We start from the raw sequence: 26,087 nt of genomic DNA on the forward strand, positions 1-26,087 counted from the left end.
GGGGTGAAAATGAAAACCAAACCCAGTTGCAAGCCCAACAGAGTTAGTCAAACAACTGGGCAGTCTAATAGGAAATCAAGTTGCTGCTAGTCCGGCAGGGACTGCAGTATACCAGAAKAGGGGCAAGAGATACAGGACAGACTAATGAGGTGGGCTAAAGTCAGTCAGAATTGGGCTCCATGTTAAAATAAGCAGAGACCCTGAAGCCATATACATAACCCTGTGGGTGTGCCACAGGGTTCAATTCTCGGGCCGACTCTTTCTCTGTATACATCAATGATGTCGCTCTTGCTGCTGGTGATTCTCTGATCCACCTCTACACAGACGACACCATTCAGTATTCTTCTGGCCCTTCTTTGGACACTATGATAACAAACCTCCAGACGAGCTTCAATGCCATACAACACTCCTTCCGTGGCCTCCAACTGCTCTTAAATGCAAGCAAAACTAAATGCATGCTCTTCAACCGATCGGTGCCCAAACCCGCCCGCCCGTCTAGCATCAATACTCTGGACGGATCTGACTTAGAATATGTGGACAACTACAAATACCTAGGTGTCTGGTTAGACTGTAAACTCTCCTTCCAGACTCACATTAAGTATCTCCAATCCGAAATTAAATCTAGAATTGGCTTCCTATTTTGCAAAAAAAGCATCCTTCACTCATTCTGCCAAACATACCCCCGTAAAACTGACTATCCTACTGATCCTAGACTTCGGCGATGTCATTTTTCAAAATAGCCTCCAACACTCTACTCAGCAAATTGTATGTAGTCTATCACAGTGCCATCCGTTTTGACACCAAAGCCCCATATACTACCCACCACTGCGACCTGTATGCTCTTGTTGGCTGGCCCTAGCTTCATATTCGTCCCCAAACCCACTGGCTCCAGGTCATCTATAAGTCTTTGCTAGGTAAAGCCCCGCCTTATTTCAGCTCACTTGTTACCATAGCAGCACCCACCCGTAGCACGCACTACAGCAGGTATATTTCACTGGTCACCCCCAAAGCCAACTCCTCCTTTGGCCGCCTTTCCTTACAGTTTTCTGCTGCCAATGACTGGAACGAATTGCAAAAATCACTGAAGCTGGAGACTTATATCCCCCTTACTAACTTTAAGCATCAGCTATCAGAGCAGCTTACCAATCTTTGCACCTGTACATAGCCCATCTGTAAATAGCCCACCCAACTACCTCATCCCCATATTGTTATTTAGTATTTTTTTTGCTCCATTGCACCCCAGTATCTCTAATTGCACATTCATCTTCTGCACATCTATCACTCCAGAGTTTAATTACTAAATTGTAATAATTTCGCCACTACGGCCTATTTATTGCTTTAACTCCCTAATCTTACTACATTTGCACAAACTGTATATAGATTTTTCCATTGTGTTATTGACTGTACGTTTGTTTATCCCATGTGTAACTCTGTGTTGTTTGTGTCGCACTGCTTTGCTCTATCTTGGCCAGGTCGCAATTGTAAATGAGAACTTGTTCTCAACTGGCCTACCTGGTTAAATAAAGGTGAAATCATTTTTTTATTAAAAAAATATACAATATACTGAGGCAGCACTTTGGAGAGGCAAACGCACCCACAATTCCATTAGGATACTTCTATGAAACCTTACCAAGACAGTCAAAGAGCTGCTTGGATTTCTGGGTCAGACTGAACAAAGCAATTGAACTTGCCAATGAGTGCTTGCAAAGACAGGGGGGGGAAAAAGTGGATGATCCAGGTCATAAAGGTGACAGTTATGTTTGTTAAGCACTGCCCTGACCCAAAACTACATGCCACCCTTAGGTGCAAGCCTATTGATAATTGGACAGTTGCCGATTTACAGGAAATTATTGAAACACATCACAGAGAATAAAAAGTCAGCCAGACAAAGGGCGCAGAGTACTGCTAAGGAAGAAGATGCGATGACTCCCAACACTTGGTGTGTGACTCAACAACAAGCTGTCAGTGATGATAATTCAGCCACACCCACTAACAGTGATCAGGCTTCATTGAACAAAGTGATTTCCCTTTTGGAAAAGCTTCTCCTCTCAACCTAGGAACAGAATCAAAGGAGAACTTCGGCCAGAACACCCCAAACTAATAGATCCGCTGGCACCTGTATAATTTGTAAGGCCTCAGACCATTCAACTCAGTCATACACACTGCCTTAACGAGGGTCTATGCTTCAAGTGTCACATGACAGGCCAGAGACTTTGAATGTCCAGCAAGTAAACAAGTTGGAGAAACAACTGCCGAGGCCCCCCCCCCTCCCCCGGGCCCGCTTTAAACTACCATGCTCATGCCAAGTTGGGGGGGGGGGGGGGGAGTTAGTGTGTGCGAACATGTTACACCCCCACAGAACACCATGGATACAAAGACTGAAAACACCATGAAAACCGATGCAATTTATCAGAAAATAGACATTAATGACAGCATGTTCTATGTTCCAAACATAGTGCAAGAAACTGTTGAACTTCGAGCTCTGATAGAGCCACTGTCTATGACCTGCATGTTAAGCGAGTCAACTGAAGACACAATTCTGAGATCTAACGTGATAAAACCAGAGTCGAGAATGCCAACTCAAGTAGTTGTAGGTTGTGGGGTCAACAGGCACAGCCCAAGTACGAACATGACTTGAACATTGATCTTTTAGATTGCAAGATGGCAGTGCCTGTTTTAGTTCTTAGGATCCCGTTCAATCGCTTTTTTAGAACAGATCAGAGATCTCCTCCAGTCCCCCTGTTGCCCAGGGACTATATTTGGGCTTATCTATCAAATGTCTCTAGGTCTTGATCTAGAATCAGGTCCTTCTTATCCACAACAATCCTCATTCATTATGTTATATAAGGCAAAACCGCTCTCTGATCAGCACTCCTACTCTGAGTCGCTCAAAATATATGGACCCGGGTCTTGCTTCTGCAAGCTAAGCGGATATAACAATGGCCGCCTTAGGTTTACGCAGTGTCCTGCTAATTTAGAACCTAGACTGAAGTCAATAGTTAGTGGTGTAATTCACTTAGCCAGAGATAACAAGTGGAGGAAAGTCATTCACTTGACAGGTGTGGCATATCAAGAAGCTGATTAAACAGCATGATCATTACACAGTGCTGGGGTCAATAAAAGGCCCCTCTAAAATGTGCACTTTTGTCACACAACACAATGCCAAAAAATTCTCACGTTTTGAATGAGCGTGGAATTGGCATGCTGACTGCAGGAATGTCCACCAGAGCTGTTGCCAGAGAATTTAATGTTAATTACTCTAACACAAGCCGCCTCCAACGTCAWTTGAGAGAATGTCAGTACGTCCAACTGGCTTTACAACTGCAGACCACGTGTAACCACGCCAGCCCAGGACCTCCACATCTGGCTGATGGAGACGATAGAGAACGCGCTTTGAAGGAAAAAAAWTATTTTGCAATATTGTCAAAACGATACAATATTTTTCCCCCCATCACTACTTTCTATCCWTTAAATGGACAATCCTGATTTTTGCGGTATTTCCTGTGACTCTTGTGATAAATGAACTCAGCAAAAAAAGAAAAACCCTCTCACAGTCAACTGGGTTTATTTTCAGCAAACTTAACATGTGTAAATATTTGCAAGAACATAACAAGATTCAACAACTGAGACATAAACTGAACACGTTCCACAGACATGTGACTAACAGAAATGGAATAATGTGTCCCTGAACAAAGGGGGGTCAAAATCAGAAGTAACAGTCAGTATCTTGTGTGCACACCAGCTGCATTAAGTACTGCAGTGCATCTCCTCTTAATBGACTGCACCAGATTTGCCAGTTCTTGCTGTGAGATGTTACCCCACTCTTCCACCAAGGCACCTGCAAGTTCCTGGACATTTCTGGGGGAGAATGGCCCTAGCCCTCCGATCCAACAGGTCCCAGACGTGCTCAATGGGATTGAGATCTGGGCTCTTTGCTGGCCATGGCAGAACACTGACATTCCTGTCTTGCAGGAAATCACACACAGAACGAGCAGTATGGCTGGTGGCATTGTCATGCTGGAGGGTTATGTCAGGATGAGCCTGCAGGAAGGGTACCACACGAGGGAGGAGGATGTCTTCCCTGTAACGCACAGCGTTGAGATTGCCTGCAATGACAACAACCTCAGTCCGATGATGAAGTGACACACCGCCCCAGACCATGACGGATCCTCCACCTCCAAATCAATCCTGCTCCAGAGTACAGGTCTCGGTGTAACACTCATTCCTTCGACGATAAACACGAATCTGACCATCACCCCTGGTGAGACAAAACCGCAACTCGTCAGTGAAGAGCACTTTTTGCCAGTCCTGTCTGGTCCAGCGACGGTGGGTTTGTGCCCATAGGCGACGTTGTTGCCGGTGATGTCTGGTGAGGACCTGCCTTACAACAGGCCTACAAGCCCTCAGTCCAGCCTCTCTCAGCCTATTGTGGACAGTCTGAGCACTGATGGAGGGATTGTGCGTTCCTGGTGTAACTCGGGCAGTTGTTATTGCCATCCTGTACCTGTCCCGCAGGTGTGATGTTCGGATGTACCGATCCTGTGCAGGTGTTGTTACACGTGGTCTACCACTGCGAGGACGATCAGCTGTCCATCCGGTCTCCCTGTTTTGCTGTCTCACAGTACGGACATTGCAATTTATTGCCCTGGCCACATCTGCAGTCCTCATGCCACCTTTCAGCATGACTAAGGCACGTTCACACAGATGAGCAGGGACCCTGGGCATCTTTCTTTTGGTGTTTTTCAGAGTCAGTGGAAAGGCCTTTTAGTGTCCTAAGTTTTCATAACTGTGACCTTAATTGCCTACCGTCTATAAGCTGTTACTGTCTTAACGACCGTTCCACAGGTGCATGTTCATGAATTGTTTATGGTTCATTGAACAAGCATGGGAAACAGTGTTTAAACCCTTAACAATGAAGATCTGTGAAGTTATTTGGATTTTTACAAATGATCTTTGAAAGACAGGGTCCTGAAAAAAGGGGCGTTTCTTTTTTTGCTGTGTTTATGAATTATTCATGGTATTGAAACTATTTTCAGGAAAATATGAATCCCGACTGTACATAAGCAGGTGTGGATGCAATATAGGTTAGGGTATGAAGGTGACTCATACAATGATCAACTGGGATTCAAAAAGTTGGAAGTTTTGCAGGTGTTGTAAGCCATAGGTTCGTTTTTGTTAAATAAACTGTACGATCAATAAAGAGAGTTTGCCAAATCTCACTGAATGCCAGGATTACGCAGCCTTTATGCCATGCCACCTTAAACCAAATTATCATCCACAGTTCTTATGATGAAGACATCTCTGTATCATTATGTTCCTCCTTAGGCCTCTAACCACAATAATAACAAATGTTATTTCATCTGCCACCCTGCAGTTCAAACCCCTGCAGTCACCTCTGGGACGGAGGCTATGTACTCATTACATAGTAAGTCATCATCATTAGGAGTTTATAAATGTGCTGAGTCTCTCTCTCTCATAACGACATTACAGCAGAGCAGACAGAACCTGTGGGCTCTGGGCTGGCAATCTGAGCCGCATTCTCCTTATTACCCATCCCATCGGGCCAGACATGTCCTCACCTATTAGAATGGAGTAATGGCACCAACAGCTAGTCAGTCACTGACACCTCAATGCCCCAGAGCCACTATACTAATATAGTGGCTGACGCTTCAATGCTCTATATAGCCACTACAGTAAAAAGCAATAGACTCACTATCCACATATAACAAGCTTATCACTCAAGTGAAGTTTTAGTTTTTCTGACAGATTATTTTAGTCTAAACTGGTGTTTTCAGCAAGAAAGTGTGTCTGGGTCGATGTGTGCTACTAACCTATGAGCTGGTCTGGACATTACTGGATGCTAGGTTGGGCAGCCTGGCCCAGAATATCCATCCCAATATGCCCTTGCTGCAACACTGCAATCAATCAGCCACCACAAAAACTCCTTAACACAACATTAGCTCAGTGTCCTCACACACAAATCCCTCATTTATTTACATTCCTAATGTATTTACTCCATCCAAAGAAAGAAGAGACTGTCAGAGGCAGGGAGGCCGAGACGGAAGATGATTTGGAGACTCGATTGTGCACACAAATTGGTTCCTGCCAGGGTGATACATCATGGAGAATTAAGAGGTCTCCTTCTTCACCTCACACACACACCAAAATCTGGGCGGTCGACGGCCATATTGGCACGGGGGAACAACATTTTTAGAATTAGTGTTCACTTCTAGTGAGTGCCCCAAAATTTATTCTACAGGAAATGAGTGAAGATAGATAGAAGGTACATACAGTCGTGGCCAAAAGTTTTGAGAATGACTCAAATATTAATTTTCACAAAGTTTGCTGCCTCAGTTTGTATGATGGCAATTTGCATATACTCCAGAATTTTATGAAGAGTGATCAGATGAATTGCAATTAATTGCAAAGTCCCTCTTTGCCATGCAAATGAACTGAATGCGCCCAAAATATTTCCACTGCATTTCAGCCCTGCCACAAACGTACCAGCTGACATCATGTCAGTGATTCTCTCGTTAACACAGGTGTGAGTGTTGATGAGGACAAGGCTGGAGATCACTCTGTCATGCTGATTGAGTTCAAATAACAAACCGGAAGCTTCAAAAGGAGGGTGGTGCTTGGAATCATTGTTGTTCCTCTGCCAACCATGGTTACCTGCAAGGAAACACGTGCCGTCATCATTGCTTTGCACAAAAAAGGCTTCAGAGGCAAGGATATTGCTGCCAGTAAGATTGCACCTAAATCAACCATTTATCGGATCACCAAGAACTTCAAGGAGAGCGGTTCAATTGTTGTGAAGAAGGCTTCAGGGCGCCAAAGAAAGTCCAGCAAGCACCAGGACCGTCTCCTAAAGTTCATTCAGCTGCGGGACCGGGGCACCACCAGTACAGAGCTTGCTCAGGAATGGCAGCAGGCAGGTGTGAGTGCATCTGCACGCACAGTGAGGCAAAGACTTTTGGAGGATGGCCTGGTGTCAAGAAGGGCAGCAAAGAAGCCATTTCTCCAGGAAAAACATCAGGGACAGACTGATATTCTGCAAAAGGTACAGGGGTTGGACTGCTGAGGACTGGGGCAAAGTCATTTTCTCTGATGAATCCCCTTTCCATTGTTTGGGGCATCCGGAAAAAAGCTTGTCCGGAGAAGACAAGGTGGGCGCTACCATCAGTCCTGTGTCATGCCAACAGTAAAGCATCCTGACACAATTCATGTGTGGGGTTGCTTCTCAGCCAAGTGCATGGGCTCACTCACAATTTTGCCTAAGAACACAGCCATGAATAAAGAATGGTACCAACACATCCTCCGAGAGCTTCTCCCAACCATCCAGGAACAGTTTGGTGACGACAATGCCTTTTCCAGCATGATGGAGCACCTTGCCATAAGGCAAAAGTGATAACTAATTGGCTCGGGGAACAAAACATCGATATTTTGGGTCCATGGCCAGGAAACTCCCCAGACCTTAATCCCATTGAGAACTTGTGGTCGATCCTCAAGAGGCGGGTGGACAAACAAAAACCCACAAATTCTGACAAACTCCAAGCATTGATTATGCAAGAATGGGCTGCCATCAGTCAGGATGTGGCAGAAGTTAATTGACAGCATGCCAAGGCGGATATTGACTCTTTGCATCAACTTCATGTAATTGTCAATAAAAGCCTTTGACACTTATGAAATGCTTGTAATTATACTTCAGTATTCCATAGTAACATCTGACAAAAATATCTAGACACTGAAGCAGCAAACTTTGTGGAAATTAATATTTGTGTCATTCTCAAAACTTTTGGCCACGACTGTACTTGTTAGCATTGCTAACCTTCAGATTATAAGTGGAGTTTGAAACAACAGGCTCCCCTTGTGGTCAGTGCCTATATTACCGAATATCCCAGTATGGCACAAGGTCGGTATGAAAATGTGGATACTGCCCAAGCCTACACACACACACACACACACACACACACACACACACACACACACACACCACACACACACACACACACACACACACACACACACACACACACACACACACACACACACACACACACACACACACACAGGAGGGTTATAAGCAATGGGTGTTACACTGCCGTCATCGCAGGAAGACGTGTGTATATGTGCATCTGTGTGTCTGAGCCACAGAGTGTGACCGTAAATGCACATTGGAGCACGTCTGCCACAGCAGCCTCAACCTCAGCCATGTGAATATGTCTCTCCACTCCAGTCTGAATGACTTCAGTCCCCTACCCTGACAGAGTACCCTTTCTGACTGGGCTGTCAGGCCTAATCCATGGCAACACAGTTCAGATCCCGAGGCTACCTACTGTACCAAACCACCAATGTTCTCATAGACCAGAGATGGGAGAGAAGAGGTGATGCAATATCGATTTAAAACACTTTCTGCACATAAACTACTATCTGAGAAATACCGACTGGTCTGCGCATCCTGACATCAACACTGGACTATTATGTAGCCATAGCGACAACAAAGACATAGTATGTAACAGTAGCATAGCCACAAATTCATTGGTCGGTGGGCCTGCAGAAATGTGGGTGGGCCAGCTAACTTCCTGGGGCAAAGAGAAAAATGAGTTTTATAGCTAATTTCATGCAATTCTACACATTTTGCCATGAGGCTGAGAGAACATTTGTAAAGCTAATTAAGCTAAAATATGTGCAAAAAATGTACAAAACATTCGTAACACCTGCTCTTTCCTTGACAGACTGAGCAGGTAAATCCAGTTGAAAGATATGGTCCCTTACTGATGTCACCTGTTAAATCCACTTAAATCAGTGTCGATGAAGGAGAGGTTAAAGAAGGATTTGTAAGCCTTGAGACAATTGAGACATGGACTGTGTATGTGTGCCAGTCAGAGGGTGAATGGACAAGACAAAAGATTTAAGTGCCTTTGAACGGGGTATGGTAGTAGGTGCCAGGCGCACCGGTTTGAGTGTGTCAAGAACTGGGTTTTTCACGCTCAACAGTTTCCCGTGTGCATCAAGAATGGTCCACCATCCAAAGGACACCCAACAAAATTAACACAACTGTGAGGAGCATTGGAGTCAACATGGGCCAGCATTCGACACCTTGCAGAGTCCATGCCCTGACGAATTTAGGCTGTTCTGTGGGAAAGAGGGTGTGCAACTCAATATTAGGAAGGTGTTCCTAATGTTTTGTACAGTCAGTGTAGGTGTGATTATGATAAAGCCACTGGATTATTAGCTGTCTTGTTTGCTATATTAACAAATGATGTAGGCGGTGGCATGGTGCATTTAGCCATGCACACAGTGATATATATGTATGCCTCAATGCGGTCATATTCACTGCTTGCTATGAATTCTATATGATAGTGACAAGAGACAAATAATGTACCATTTGGAATACTGACAAGTAGAGAGCATAAAACAAAATCTGACTGGGTGGGCCTGGCTCCCCTGAGGGTGGGCCTGGCTCCCCAGTGGGATGACCCACCTGTGCCTACGTGGCTGGTATGTAAAGTGGATGGGAAAATACAATACTGGCCTCCTCTTCTCCCGTGGCTTAACCGATCAATAAGTCAAGTTGTCGCCATCTTACGAGTTCCAACACAACTTTGCTATATAGTGACTTTTATCATGTTTATCTTCACTTTTTTTTTTTGTACAGAAAGTTCATCCTATTATTACATGTGACCACCAAGGACTTCTGGACATCAGATCGACAGTTACTAACCTTGATTTCGAACTTCAAATAAGACTTCAACCCCGAATCAGCTGTTCCACTGCTCATACCGGACTCTATTCCTTTGTTCCATGGGCTACCAAAACGCTGCAGGCGTAGGCACGGGAGACGAGGAGGAGTCATGGTGGAATTGATGCGAAGAGAAACCGAACGGCGCACCCCACTGTTCTATTGGCAAATGTCCGGTCACCCGAGAATAAGCTGGATGAGCTTTGTTCGAGAGTCTCCTATCAGAGAGACTTGAAAAGCTGCAACATTATATGTCTTAATAAAATGTGGATGATAATAAAACGTGGATGGATAATAAAACGTGGATGTATAATGGCACTATGCACGTAGCAATTGGTGGATTCTCCATGCAGCTGCAAGGTCGTACAGCAGCTTTGGAGTTGAAAGGAGATGGAGTGGATTTTTTCTTAAAGAACAAATGGTAAGCTGCTCTCCATGGCCGACGTAGAGCAAAACATTTAAACAGGTTAACAATCACAAGTCCGCCGGACCAGACAGAATACCAGGGCTCGTTCTCAAAGCATGCGCAGACCAGCTGYKAYGAGTCTTCACAGACATTTTCAATCTATCCTTGTCCCAGTCTGTAATTCCAACATGTTTCCAGCTGACCACAATTGTCCCTGTTCCCAAGAGCTCCAACATAACCTGCCTAAACGACTGTCGCCCTGTAAAACTCACATCTGTAATTATGAAGTGCTTCGAAAGGCTCGTCATGACACACATCAACACAATCCTCCCAGACCCACTTCAATTTGCATACCGCACCAACAGCTCCACAGATGACGCAATCTCATTTGCACTTCACACTGCCGTCTCCCACCTGGACAAGAGGGGAAATAACTATGTGAGAATGCTGTTCATAGATTACAGCTCGGCTTTCAACACCATAGTCCATTCCAAGATCATCACCGCTTGGTATGGCAAATGCACAGCCCTTGACCGCAAAGCGGTCGGAACAACAGGCTCCGAGACAGCTTCTACCCCCAAGCCATACGACTGCTAAATAGCCAGACTGCTAAATAGTAAATGAATGGTACCCAAACTATCTGCACTCTATCTTGCACTGACCCTACGCACATTCACTAGACTACATATACACACACTCACTCAACCACACTACATCAACACTCCCACGCAAAACCCTCCCCCACACACATACCGACACAACACAAACACACGTACACATTAAAACACACGCACACACACGTTTTACACCCATCATTTGCTACTGCTACTCTGTTCTTTATTTTACTCTTAGTAAAGTGTTATCTATCCTAATGCCTAGTCACTACTCCCTGTACATAGCTCCATTCTTGAGTTTTTTGGTTTTTTAATTCTCTGTGTTATTTTATTTTTAAACTCTGCGTTGTTTGGAAAGGCTCGTAAGCATAAGCAACGCAATTTGATTTGGTCTGGTGACACCTTCCATAGAGCACAATGACATTAGAGTCGAGTGTAGTATTTTCAATGGAACATCCCTTTAACTAGCCTGGTGAGTCCTTCTATAAAGCACAATGCCTAGTTTTAGAGTCAATCAGGGGGAACAGTGTTTAAACAGAGCAGGTAGTCTGCCTCCTCTCTACCCTCTGTTCTGTTCAGCCACATCTTCATTTGCCTTGGCTCAGTGACCACCACAGAACCACCAGAACGGAAGAGAGAGGGGGGAGGAGGAGAGATAAAGGGGAAGGAAGAGCGGAGAGAGGGGGGGATAAAGGAAAGAGTGAGTGAGTGAGTGAGTGAGTGAGTGAGTGAGTGAGTGAGTGAGTGAGTGAGTGAGTGAGTGAGTGAAGGAGTGAGTAAGCCAACACACACACAGCAACAGCATGTAATGTCTGTTTTAATCATGGCTAGCATACACATCGGTAAACAAGAGGTTAACACAGAGAAAGACAGTACTCCCTCACTCCGCCTCAGGATTGGGGTGGTAGGGAGGTAGTTGGACACTAGCCATGAGAATAGACAGCTCTATTAGTACTTCATTACCCTTGTGAAAGGTGAGGTAAGGGGTTGCTAACTGTGAGGCACCATCCTTCTCTGGGTCTCCTAGGAGTATAAGATCAGAACTCTACTCTAAGATAAAGGCAGCGGAGGAGCTTGGTGCTCCACTGTACATCTCTCTCCAGAGGCGTGTTGAGGCCCAGTCCCAGAGAGAGCAGAGCAGAGCGACTCCTCTCCCCTCCCCTCTCCTCTTTTCAACTTTCCTCCAGTCATTCACTGCTGGTAGCATATTTCCTTACACGGGGTGGGCATGTCAACATCACCCCGTCCTCCCTTTCCCCTGCTCTCTCCCTCCCCCTCCACCCCGCGCCTCACCCTCGGCAGTGGGGCACGGAGCTGTTAGCGACACACCCCACTCCCTCCTCTCACCACCTTCCCCTTGACTTGGAGTCACCCAATTAGAGGCAGCGGTAGCCAGCAGGGAGCCCCATGCCGAGCCAGGCTACACCCAGCCCTGTGGAGGGAGGAGAGGAGGCCCTTAGAGGCCTGCCTAGCTGATCCACAGCCTGGGAGAGTATCCTTCAGCCCCACCCTTAGGCCCAGCACACCAAGCTAATCAACCATCTCTCCATCACCATGACGATGCAGTGCCAACACTGACTGGAGACAGCACATCTGAGTGGATCCATCATGCTCCACTGACCGTGACAGACTGACTGACTGCACTGCATGTGTGTTCAAGTGGAACTCTACGTATCTCATGGACTCAAAAGCGTTGTACAGTCGAATTCAGCACAAACTTGAATGAGTGTTAGGCGAATGAGTCATTCGGTTCACATACGAGCTAGCTTTTAAAATCAGAATACAATGCCTGGATGCAGACACGGAATATGTGCCCAACAATGTCAATCTTTGGAACAGATATAATGTCTACTTGAATATGATTTTAATATCGAATCCAACTGGTTTCGTTCAACTGCAGGGCAATATAAAAGCTCAAAATAAAACAGTAATAACTAGACCCTCACCGCCAGAGAAAAACGTGAAGAACCAAAGAGAGATAGAAGAGGAGGTTAATGAAAAAGCTGCAGAGAGAGAGATGGAGAAAATAGACAAACAACGCAGAACTATGTTCCGGAGGAGGTCTCATTGGTGTTAGATATCATAACTCTTATGAAAAATGCCTACGTGCGCATACGCACACACGCCTTGAATAACCTTTCATTATATTCCAGGGTGTGGAATTCTGTGTACCTTATTTAGTGGTTCATAAGTAAAGTATACACACCGCAGGAAAGTGAGACGGTACCCACCGAGTGTTTCCCACCACTTTTGTACTGCTAATGTGGAAGGTTTAGGCTAGATTAAGAAATAGGTTAGGTTAACCTTCTCTTAAAGACACGCTCCAGAACTTTGGCGCCTACTAAGTCTTTTATTAAACCTCCCGCTTTGGACTGGATGTGTCAACGTGTAGTTCATAAATGCATAATATATGAGCAGAATTACTGCCTTACCTCAATATGCCTCGGAATCCCTAATTCTCCGGGACTGGGCCTCAATTTCAGTGACAGCCAGCAAGATGCACACACAGCAGAGCGAGAGAAACGGCGTGACGCACATATGTGACGTAGTACACACGAGCGCTACTTTCAGAGTTACTGACTAAAAAGTATACAAAAGTACTGGAGAATCTCTTTAATGTGGTAAAGTGTAGATTAGAATATTCAAATCTGTACTGCATTATCTATCCTGTCATTTGCACCTGCAACGTTGTGACTTCCTACATTGGCATTAGGCAGTCTCCCAGGCAGAGAAAAAGTCCATAAAAAAATGGGAAATACAGYCTTCTGATTGATGCAGTGAAATACTTACACAACACTAGAGAGGCTTATTGAAAGTTTAAAAGCTAAAAAGCAATACAACCTGAGATCCAGACTGGTAAATAATACAAAAGCCTGTCTCCTGGGAACTGAGTGGAATATAGAGGAGGCTCAGACGCACACTGTTGAGTCTAGTGGCAGGCGAAATAAATCACAACATATGCCGGAGAGTACACCATCCGACCCTGCCGCTCAACCTCCGCCATGCTTCCTCTCTTTCTATTTCTACTATTTTCTTTCATCCTCTCTTTCCCAACATACCTGTATGCCATCCAGTATGCCATCTAACCATCCAAACCCTACCGCTCAACCTCAAATTCTCCAGCTTTCTCCTCCTTTCTTGCTTTCACAACACATCCAGTATACCATCCAGTCTCTCAAGGTCTCGTAGCACATTCCATCTTCCCTGGAATATATACATGAACCATTTTCCATCCTAACAATGTGGAATAAGCAAAGGCTATGATTTGTGGTCAAACAGACAGAAAAGGGGCCCTAGAAACAGTATTGGTATAGAAATACATKAAAACACAATAATGTTGAAGTAAATACCTTTGCCAACTAATATCAACACTTATATTTCGMTTTGGAGAAATGATTTGCCTTCTGTAAGTTTAAGAAACATTGCATTGTGCTTTGTAATTGTGTTACCAAACACCCACATACTGCATATTTAAGATATTTTCTCATTTCTCTTCCTCATGAGGTAACAAGTAAAGGTAGACCTACCAATTAGTTTAGTGTTTTTAATGATACCTAGTTTGTTTATGAATTATTCAGTAACAAAATTACGGCAATTTAATTGGCTATAATGGGATCTCATAGTAGTCACAAACCACAGTTGGGTCACCTGCTACTGTCCTCCCTTCTGCTGGCATACTGTTATGTTCAGCTCATAACTGTTTACTTTCTCTTTCTGTCATCTGGTGGTCAAAGCAAGCCTGTGAAAACAGTCTGGACAACCCTTCCCTGTCTCTCTCTGTCTTTCTTTCTTTTTCTCCCTCTCTGTCTTTCTTTCTTTTTCTCCCTCTCTTTGTCTCTTTCTCTCACTCTTTCTTTGTCTCTCTCTCTCTCGCTCTGTCTCTCTCCGTCTCTCTCTGTCTCTCTCTCTGTCTCTCTCTGTCTCTCTCTCTCACCTTCTTTCTTTGTCTCTCTTGCTCTCTCTCTCACTCTTTCATTGTCTCCCTCTCTTTCTCTTTCATTGTCTCCCTCTCTATTTCTCCCTCTCTTTCTATTTCTCCCTCTCTTTCTCCTATCTTTATTTTTCTTTGTCTCCCTCTTTCTTTGTCTCCCTCTCTCTCGCTTTCTTTCTTTGTCTCTCTCTCTGTCTCTCTCTCTTTATCTCTCTCTTTATCTCTCTCTCACTCTTTCTTTGTCTCCCACTCTCTCTCCTTCTTTCTTTGTCTCTCTCTTTCTGTCTCTCTCTCTTTATCTCTCTCACTCTTTCTTTGTCTCTCTCACTCTCTCCCCCTCTCGTTGTCTCCCTCTCTTTCTTTGTCTCTCATTCTCTCTTTGTTTCCCTCTCTTTCATTGTCTCCCTCTCTATTTCTCCCTCTCTTTCTATTTCTCCCTCTCTTTCTCTGTCTCCCTATCTTTCTCTTTCTTTGTCTCCCTCTTTCTTTTCTCCCTCTCTCTCTCTTTGTCTCTCTCTCTCTCTCGCTCTGTCTGTCTCTCTCTCACTCAATTCAATTCAATTCGCTTTATTGGCATGACGTAACAATGTACATATTGCCAAAGCTTATTTTGGATATTTACAATATAAAAATAAATACAAATTAGAATCAAAATTGTCAACGGGACAACAGTAACAACAATAACCAAGGGTCACAATAACCATACATTCAACAATAACAATACGCATACAGTAGAGTACATGTGCAGGTTGATTGGTCTGTCAGACACTGTCCCTCAACGTATGGCAGGCAGCAATGTAGTGCGCTGCCAACCCACAGCTCTCTACGTCCTCCCCCAACAGGACGGGTAGCCTACTCTCATCAGAGAGGTCTTTGAAACCTTGAATAAGGGTTTCAAATTTGGGAAAATGACACTCTCTAATTGTTTTATATTTTTGACATTTTGTCAGGAAATGCAGCTCCGTCTCAGGTTCTGCTGTTGTGCAGTGGTTGCACAGCCTTTCCTCTACAGGGAGCCAGGTTTTCCTGTGTCTACCCTTCTCGATGGCAAGGCTGTGCTCACTGAGCCTGTACTTTGTCAAGGTTTTGATCAGTAACCATGGTCAAATATTTAGCCACAGTGTACTGTCGATTTAGGCCCAGATAGCACTGCATTTTGCTTTGTGTTTGTGCTTGTGTTTCCCAATAAGCAAAATAGTTTTGTTTTGACTGTGTTGTAATTTGGTTTATTCTGATTGATTGGATGTTCTGGTCCTGAGGCTTCAGTGTGTTAATAGAACAAGTTTGTGAACTCAGCCCCAGGACCAGCTGAATGAGGGGACTCTTTTCTTTGCTCAGCTATTGGCATTGCAGGGCTTGGTAAMGATATGAGAGGGGGTCACTGTATTTTAGATGTTTCCAAAACTGAATTACTCTTTTTATAGTTTTTATTATTAGTGGATATTGGCTTAATTCTGCCCTGCATGCATTGTTTGTAGTTTTCCTCTGGACATGTAGGAGAATCTTACAGAACTCTGCATGCAGGGTCTCAATGGGGTGTTTGTCCCATTTGATGAAATCTTGTTTTACAAGTGGACCCCACACCTTTTGTCTCTCTCCTGCTCTCTCTTTGTCTCTCTCTTTCTTTGTCTCTCTCGCTCTCTCTTTATTTGATTCTCTCTCTCTCTTTGTCTCTCGCTATGTCTCTCTCTTTCTTCCTTTGTCTCTCCCTCTTTCTTTGTCTCTCTCACTCGCTCTCTCTTTATTTGTCTCTCTCTCTCTCTCTCACTCTCTCTCCCTCATTCTTTGTCTCTCCCTCATTCTTTGTCTCTCCTCCTGTCTTTCTCTCCCTCTGCTCTTTGTCTCTCCCTCTGTCTTTGTCTCTCCCTCTGTCTTTGTCTCTCCCTCTGTCTTTGTCTCTCCCTCTGTCTTTGTCTCTCCCCTCTGTCTTTGCTCTCCCTCTTGTCTTGTTCTCTCCCTCTGTCTTTGTTCTCTTTCTTTGTCCTCTCTCTTCTTTGTCTCCTCTCTTTCTTTGTCTCTCCCTCTTTCTTGTCTCTTCCCTCTTCTTTGTCTCTCCCTCTTTTCTTTGCTCTCCCTCTTTCTTTGTTCCTTCCTCTTCTTTTCTCTCCTCTTTGTCTCTCCCTCTTTCTTTGGCTCTCCTCTCACCCTTTCTTTGTCTCTCTCTCTCACTCTCTTTGTCTCTCTCTCTCTCACTGACACCCAACAACTACCCTCTTACCATTTATTGTAACAAACAACCTCACCCGCTGAGCACCGACACCAGACGTTCATGGACATTGAACAGTAGCTGAAATTTGGTAGGTCAATACTTGCCGGACCAAATCTGAACCAATATTCTTTCTGCAGACGTCATTGACACTAAATTCAAAGCAGATAATTAGCAGACTTTTGGAAAACATGGTCACATGGTGCACACAGTGCTTCTGACTACATATTCACCTAACAATACCAAGCACACAGAGGCTAAGGAGCTTTTAGCTGTCTGAATCGCTATAGCTCAGTGTCAACACAGGTTCAGTGTCAAAGCACGAAGACAGGGTTGAGTAGATAACATGATACATGAAATGGCTGTAGAGGTTAGGGTATGTGCAAAGTGCTATGAATACAAAAGCAATTACAGTAAAACTACCTTGACCACATTCTGAAGTACAACATATCCAATAGCTTTATTTGAGTGTTTAGGCATATTGCACAAATGAATGTCAGAACGTTGTGTACTAGTGTTGTCACGATACCACTATCACGATACCAGGAAGTAAGGAAGCAATGTATAGAAAACGTGTAACGGATAACATCTCTTAAGGAAAACAGTCCTAATGTTGGAAAAAGCTGCCTTGTGTGGTCACCAAGAGTCACATTTGCAAGCTATAGCACACACTATTTTACAAAAGAAGGTTTTAAAAGGACCATGGGAGTTTAGTCTGCTTTGTGTTTTCTTTCTTGCCAAGGAAAAGCTGGTTTCGTACTGCAGTAACAGAGTTGACATCACAGCAGTAAATGTTCTGAGTAGTTGGTATTATAGGTGCAACCAGTTTCCTTCTCCTCTCCAAGGAGATACAGCATCAACGAGAAAGAAAAGTGTACAAAGACTAATTTCATCCTACTTTACGCTCCAGGCGAAACCACATTGGGAATATAACCGTTAAAATCAGTTCATTCAGATCTCTTTCCATTAAGGTAAAATGGAATGTGAAAGAGGTTTTAACAGTTTTCAAATGATCCTTTCCTTTTAAAATCATTTTAAATATGAGTGGTTTTTACAAGACTGCAGGCAGTGCTAAAATTAGTAGGAGGGAGATAGTGAGAGTGAATTTTCAAGGATAATATACAATTCAGGGGCAGAATATCATTAATTTCCATCTCATTTCAGCCTTGTCCTACTCAGACGGCCTGAGAGCACTCTCTTCATGTCATTATCTAATGGAAAATTTGCTCAGTTAGTAGATATGAATAGGACCAGGAACACTACTAGCTTTCAAATTAAAATTCAAGCAGCTGATTTTGAGGATCTCAGTGGAGTAGCTGGCTAGCAGRACAATGATTTTAATAAATAAATACATGTATCCTGAAAACACACAAAAAATACAAAAGTATGTGGACACTCCTTCAAATTAGTAGATTCTGACATTTCAGCCACACCCGTTGCTCACAGGTGTATAAAAATCGAGCACACGGCCATGCAATCTCCATAGACAAACATTGACAGTAGAATGACCTTACTGAAGAGCTCAGTGACTGTCAAAGTGGCACTGTCATAGGACGCCACCTGTCCAACAAGTCAGTTAGTCAATTTCTGCCCAGCTAGAGCTGCCCCCGGTCAACGGTAATTGCTGTTATTGTGAAGTGGAAACGTCTAGGGCTCAGCTGCGAAGTGGTAGGCCACACAAACTCACAGGAACCGCAGAGTGCTGAAGTGCGTAGCATGTCTAAATCATCTGTCCTCGGTTGCAACCCTCACTACCGAGTTCCAAACTGAGTTCAAAGCAACGTCAGCACAATAAATGTTCGTCGGGAGCTTCATGAAATGGGTTTTCATAGGCTTGTGTGCGGCTGCTCGGCTAAGATRACCATGCGCAATTCCAAGCATCGGCTGGAGTGGTGTAAAGCTCGCCGCCATTGGACAGTGGAAACGAGTTCTCCGGAGTGATGAATGATGCTTCACCATCTGGCAGTCCAACGGACAAATCTGGGTTTGGCAGACGCCAGGAGAACGCTACCTAACCCAATGCATAGTGACAACTGTAAAGTTTGGTGGAGGAGGAATAATGGTCTAGGGCTGTTTTTCATGGTTCGGGCTAGAACCCTAAGTTCCAGTGAAGGGAAATCTTAACGCTACAGCATACAATGACATTCTAGATTATTCTATGCTTCCAACTGTGTGGCAACAGTGTGGGAAAGGCCCATTTCTGTTTCAGCATGACAATGCCACTGTGCAAAAAGCGACGTCCATAATGAAATCGTTTGCCCGAGATCGGTGTGGGAGAACTTGACAGGCCTGAACAGAGCCCTGAACTGAAACCCAATGAACACCTTTGGGATGAATTGGAATGCCGACTGTGTGCCAGGCCTAATCGGCCAACATCAATCCCCGATCCCACTAATATACTGTATATATACAGTGCTAGTTAAAAGTTTGGACACACCTACTGATTCAAGGGCTTTTCTTTATTTTTACTAAGTTCTACATTGTAGAATAATACTGAAGGCATCAAAACTATGAAATAACTCATATGAAACCATGTAGTAACCAAAAAACTTAAACAAATCAAAATAGATTTTATATTTGAGATTCTTCAAAGTAGCCACCCTTTGACTTGATTGACAGCTCTGCACGCTCTTGGCATTCTCTCAACCAGCTTCKTGTGGTAGACACCTGGAATGCATTTTAATTAACAGGTGTGCCTTGTTAGAAGTTAATTTGTTGAATTTCTTTCCTTCTTAATGCGTTTGAGCCAATCAGCTGTGTTGTGACAAGGTAGGGGTGGCATACAGAAGATAGCCCTATCTGATAAAAGACCAAGTCCATATTATGGCAAGAACAGCTCAAATAAGCAAAGAGAAACGACAGTCCGTCATTAATTTAAGACATGAAGGTCAGTCAATGCGGAAAATTTCAAAAACGTTGAAAGTTTCTTAAAGTGCAGTCACAAAAACCATCAAGCGCCATGATGAAACCGGCTCTCATGAGGACCGCCACAGGAATGGAAGACCCAGAGTTACCTCTAATGAACTTATCCTCTGCAGCAGAGTTAACTGCACCTCAGATTGCAGCCCTAATAAATGTTTCACAGAGCTCAACAGACACATCTCAACATCAACTGTTCAGAGGAGATATCAATCTTTCTATTCTGGTTAGGGCCAGTTTGTGCTGTTCTGTGAAGGGAGTAGTAAAGAGCGTAGTAGGAGATCTTCAGTTTCTTGGCAATTTCTCGCATGGAATAGCCTTCATTTCTCAGAACAAGAATAGACTGACGAGTTTCAGAAGAAAGGTCTTTGTTTATGGCCATTTTGAGCCTGTAATCGAACCCACAAATGCTGATGCTCCAGATACTCAAGTAGTCTAAAGAAGGACAGTTTTATTGCTTCTTTAAATCAGAACAGTTTTCATCTGTGCTAACATAATTGCAAAAGTTTTTTTTAATGATCAATCAGCCTAACATAAACTTGGATTAGCTAACACAACGTGCCATTGGAACACAGGAGTGATGGTTGCTGATAATTGGCCTCTGTACACCTATGTAGATATTCCATTTAAAAAATCTGCCGTTTCCAGCTACAACAGTCATTTACAACAATGTCTATACTGTATTTCGGATCAATTTGATGTCATTTWAAAAAAACAAGGGAATTTATAAGTGACTCCAAACTTTTGAACGGTAGTGGACATACAATGCATTTGTAAAGTACTCAGACCCCTTGACWTTTTCCACATTTTGTTACATTACAGCCTTATTCTAAAATTGATTAAATCGGATTTTGTCCTCATTAATCTACACACAATACCCCATAAAGACAACGGAAAAACAGGTGTATATACAAAACTGAAATATTATATTTATGTAAGTATTCAGACCCTTTACTCAGTACTTTTTCGAAGCACAGCTTAATACATTTTAGAATAAGGCTGTAACGTAACATTGTATAACATAAACATGTCATAAATAAAAGTAAAAGTAAATGTACGCATGGGGAATCATCGAGTACATCTGAAACCTTGTTGAAGGCTGCCCAGCCACATACAGTACAACTCATCATCAGACCTTGTGAGAGAGTGACAGTTTTCTGGGCTCAACTGTAATGCAAAATGTGCCAATTTCGCTCTAGCACACTTTAATATGACCTGATATCTTACAATCAGTAGAGGTGAACAGTGCCCTATAGATAATTGTACCGTAATATAAAAATGTCTGGGATGTTTCTCGTATAACATGGTATTAAGGATCCACAGCCATTTAGGACATAGATTTTTCCTGGGATACAGTTTCTTCCAGCCAGTGCATCCCTCCAGGACTATCAGTTTAAGTAGCGATTATAAGGTGCACACATGCATAACAGAAACATAAATATATCTGTTTAAAGATCCTTCTCTGCCACAGGCCCAGTGCTGGAGGAACAGAGTGATAAATGTGGATCTCTGTAGCTGAATGGTGCTCACAGGGACAACACAAGTCCCTACTCTAGCACAGAATCCTCCATAACGCACATCCAAAACTACTCCCCTTAGCTACCAGTCAGAGGGAGTGAGGGAAAGAGGGAGAGAGTCAAATAGAAAGGGAAGGAGTTGGATTAAAAGCTAAATTTGGAGGGCAGKAGAAATAGGGAAGGAGTTCGAGAGAAGGGAGAAGAGTTGGGACAGAGAGAGATTGAGAATCAATCAAAGAGATGGAAGAGGAAGAGAGAGTTACTGTTAAGTAATACATCTCTACTGCCACAGTCCAGTTAGGTTTGACCTCTCTAATGATATTGATCAGTGTAGAGCATAGAGTTCGAACCTTAGAGAGGATGTAGGGTTAGAATTTGTGGCACAAGCGGTCAGCCATCTTGCCTGGGGACATAGTTGTATCTCTATGAAGTAGAAGAGGACTCACCGGAATAAGCCCAGTAGGAGTTTCCTCCTGTGGCCCTCCTCTCCCTCACCCCGCCCCCCATGCTCCCAGGGTGCTCCTCTCCTACTGACCCCGACTGGCCACCCTGTAGAGCTAAAAAACACAGAAACACAGGTTAGATAGAATGTTTAGCATAAATATTTAKAACACTACATGTATATATAGACTTTACAAAAATATAAATGCAACATGTAAAGTGTTGGTGAACATGTTTCATGAGCAGAAATAAAAGATCCCAGAATTGTTCCATGTACACAATAAATGTATTTCTCTCAGATTTTGTGCACACATTTGTTTACATCCCTGTGAGTGAGCATTCCTACTTTGCCAAGATAATCCATCCCCTTGACAGGTGTGTCATATCAAGAAGCTGATTAAACAGCATGATCATTACACAGGTGCATATAGTGGTGGGGACAAAAGGACATTCTAAAATGTGCAGTTTTGTCACACAACGTCACTGATGTGCAATTCGCATGCTGACTACAGGATTGTCCATCAGAGCTGTTCACAGAGAATCAAATGTTCATTTCTCTACCATAAGCCGCCTCCAACGTCATTTTAGAGAATTTGGCAGTACGTCCAAGCGACCATACAAACGAAGAACCATCTCAGGGTGCTTGTTGTCCAGCCCCATGTCGCAAGGATATGTAAACAATTCTGAAAATGTCCCAGTTKTTCCATGGCCTGTATACTCACAAGACATGTCACCCATTGAGCATGTTTGGGATGCAAATATCCAGCAACTTCGCACAGCCATTGAAGGAGGAGTGGGACAATATTGCACAGGCCACAATCAACAGCCTGATCAATTCCACACAAAGAAGATGTGTCGAGATGCATGAGGCAAATGGTGGTCACACCAGACACTGACTTGATCGACGCACCTACCTTTTTTTCAAAAACATATCTGTGACCAACAGATGCATATTTGTAATCCCAGTCATGTCAAATCCATAAATTAGGGTCTAATGAATTTATTTCAACAAACTGATTTCCTTATATGAGTTGTAACCCAGCAAAATCTTTAAAAATGTTGTATGTTGCATTTGTATTTTTGTTCAGTGTAATTTTTTACAACTTTTTTTATTTCACCTTTATTTAAATATATATATATATATATATATATATATAAATATATATATATATATATATATAAATATATATAAATATATATATATAAATATATTAAATATACACTGAGTGCATAAAACATTATGAACACATGCTCCTTCCATGACATAGACTGACCAGGTGAATCCAGGTGAAAGCTATGATCCCTATTGATGTAACTTGTTAAATCCACTTCAAATCAGTGTAGATTAAGGGGAGGAGACAGGTTAAAGYAGGATTTTTAAGCCTTGAGACAATTGAGACATAGATTGTGCATGTGTGCCATTCAGAGGGTGAATGGGCAAGACAAAAAAAWMTGTCTTGCCCCCCAAAAAAATTCTAAGTGCCTTTGAACGGGGAAATGGTAGTACATGCCAGGCGCACCGGTTTGTGTCAAGAACTGCAACGCTTCTGGGTTTTTCATGCTCAACAGTTTCTTGTGTGTATCAAGAATGGTCCACCACCCAAAGGACATCCAGCCAACTTGACACAAATGTGAGAAGCATTGGAGTCAACAAGGGCCAGCATCCCGTGGAACACTTTCGACACCTTGTTGAGTCCAAGCCCCAATAAATTGAGGCTGTTCTGAGGGCAAAAAGGTGGGCAACTCAATTTTAGTGTTCTTAATGTTTTTTTTACACTCAAGTGATGGACAATGACATTGAATTCCCCAAATATGGCATTTTATCGTCTAATATTTGCTTGAAGAAAGTCATATGGTAGTTTTGCGGAATACATTATATCAACCAGTCTTTCAGAAAAACTAGTTTTCATTCAAAAAATTATAATCATTCTAACAGCAAAGCAAAGTAATGAAATACTAAAGTGTTCCAGGACTTTGTATGTTTAACTCTAGGGACAGATGTTGCTGTCTCAGACCGCTGAGTAGGACCTAGAACAGTCTGGGAACACATCGAAGCGAAAGGAACGATTATGTGAACCTCTAACAGCACAACTTTGAAGAGTGGAAATGTAGATGGGTGTGGGTGGGATAACTCCTGAGAGATCAAAGTATTTTTTTTGGGGGGGGGGGGGGGGTTGTGGTGCAACAGAACATGGGTAGGATAGTGTACTTCTTGTATATCATCCACTGACACAAAGATTAATCAAACAAACTGGAAACAATAGAACACTATGAAAAGAATTGGGGAAACCAGGCCTAGTAGTCATAGCTGACTTTGAAAAGGCTTTTGATAAAGTACGACTGGAATTTATATATAAATGCCTGGAATATTACAATTTTGGAGAATCTCTTAAAGTGGGTTAAAGTTATGTATAGTATCCCAAGGTGTACTACTTCTCAGAAAGTATTAAACTGTCAAGAGGAGTAAAACAAGGTTGTCAACTATCGACATATCTATTTATTATGACAATCGAAATGTTAGCTATTAAAATCAGATCCAACGATAATATCAGATCACAAAAAAAATACAACATTTACATTTCCGTGTAGGTTACCAATAAAATGTTCTGACGGTAAAAAGTGGACATACTCGGTATTTATGTCCCGAAAGGAAGAAATTATCTCACTAAAATACATTTTATAGAAAGTCAACAAAAATAGATAAGATCTTGCTACCATGGAAAGGAAAATACCCTGATTAACTCTTTGGTCATATCCCAGTTCACCTATTTGCTTATGGCCCTGCCTACACCTAACGACCTGTTTTTTAAATTATATGAGCAAAAAATATTCAATTTTATTTGGAATGGCAAGCCAGACAAAATTAAAACGGGCCTATTGAATTCGGAGGGCAGAAATTATATATTTTTTTATAATTATACTTTTCACTAAAGCCTTCAGTCATACAAAAGCTATACTTAAATCCAAACTGGTTCTCTAGCAGATTAGTAAGAATGTCTCACCCCGTATTCAAGAATGGTCTTTTTCCCTTTATTCAGATTACAACCTCTCACTTTTGGTRATTTGAAAAATCTCCAAAAATATCATTACTTTTCGTTGAGAYAATGTCAAGAGTGTGCAAAGCTGTCATCAAGGCAAAGGGTGGCTATTTGAAGAATCTCAAATATAAAATATATTTTGATTTGTTTAACACTTTTTTGGTCACTACATGATTCCGTATGTCTTATTTCATAGTTGTCATGTCTTCACTATTATTCTACATTGTATAAAATAGTAAAATAAATAAAAACCCTTGAATGATAGGTGTGTCCAAACTTTTGACGGATACTGTACAGTTATTTTAAAAAAATATATGGGGAACTGGAAATTATGCAGACAATAACATTGATAGAAGCCAGATTGTATTTGCAATATTAAAGATGATCCACCCCCTAAATATTTTTTTTTAAACATATTAATCAAACAATATCTACTGTATGCACTTCTTCTGTCACTCCTAGAGCTATGACGATAAATCCATACCCATAATTTACGTTTTTTGTCCACATCGCCCAGCTCAAATCAATTCCCTTTCATCAAGCAACACTGTTTTGCCCTCCATCTCGTAGTGATGGAGGGAAAGTAAGATGGAGAGAGTTCAGTCTGGGGGTATACGGCCAGAGACCTGGAGTTTGATTGGCTCACAGACCATACCAGCAGCAGCAGGAGAAGACCACCCCCCCACGAGACCACCATACCCTGTACCCCACACCCCAGGTGTCATCATTGCTGCAAACAATGTAATCATTTTTACTCCTCATCGCCTCCTGTGTGGACCATCTAACCTACAGTATGTGTCTRGGTCTTCCATCTGTGTGGACCTTAATCAGAAGTAATGAACACCACCATCCGGGTTGATCCAGGGGGGAAGTGAAACAACAGGAATGGTTTCACTGAAATCCCTCAGATACGCTAAGCCCGCTCTCACCATCCATCAACTCCATTCAGACGCTGCCTGGCATCCCTGAACAAACTATYTTCTGGAAATTGATGAAGAGGCTGCACTGTACACAGACATATGAACTACAATTTGGTCATATCCAAATGGTAAAAAACGAGTCCTGCTATAGGATGGAGTGAAAAAGCTTGTTTCGGGAGTTTTAGAGTACTGTTCATTCATTACGCCCACTTAGGGGCTGAGTGAGTCACACACACATAGGTACATTTAGTTGAGCAGCTGTGTTAGCTGGAGTCTGCAGGAGAGAGACGCTGTACCCCAACATGCAGAGCCCACCGATGCTGAGTTCTGCTGGCGTAGGCTGTGAATTTGCA

The 26,087-nt window shown here is 42.9% G+C and overlaps 1 protein-coding gene across 3 annotated transcripts in view; it reads right to left on the reverse strand.

Annotated features, from left to right (window-relative positions):
* Positions 1–26,087, reverse strand: part of LOC111963820 (receptor-type tyrosine-protein phosphatase gamma-like) — a 276,403-nt gene that overhangs the window by 180,382 nt on the left and 69,934 nt on the right. For all 3 annotated transcript variants that reach the window (XM_070443523.1, XM_023987365.2, XM_070443527.1), the window contains exon 2: positions 21,782–21,892. In XM_070443523.1, coding sequence (XP_070299624.1) covers positions 21,782–21,892 — 111 coding nt within the window. The remainder of the gene's footprint in view (positions 1–21,781; positions 21,893–26,087) is intronic.

Source organism: Salvelinus sp. IW2-2015, linkage group LG1 (assembly GCF_002910315.2).
Source record: "Salvelinus sp. IW2-2015 linkage group LG1, ASM291031v2, whole genome shotgun sequence".
Classification (NCBI taxonomy): domain Eukaryota; kingdom Metazoa; phylum Chordata; class Actinopteri; order Salmoniformes; family Salmonidae; genus Salvelinus; species Salvelinus sp. IW2-2015.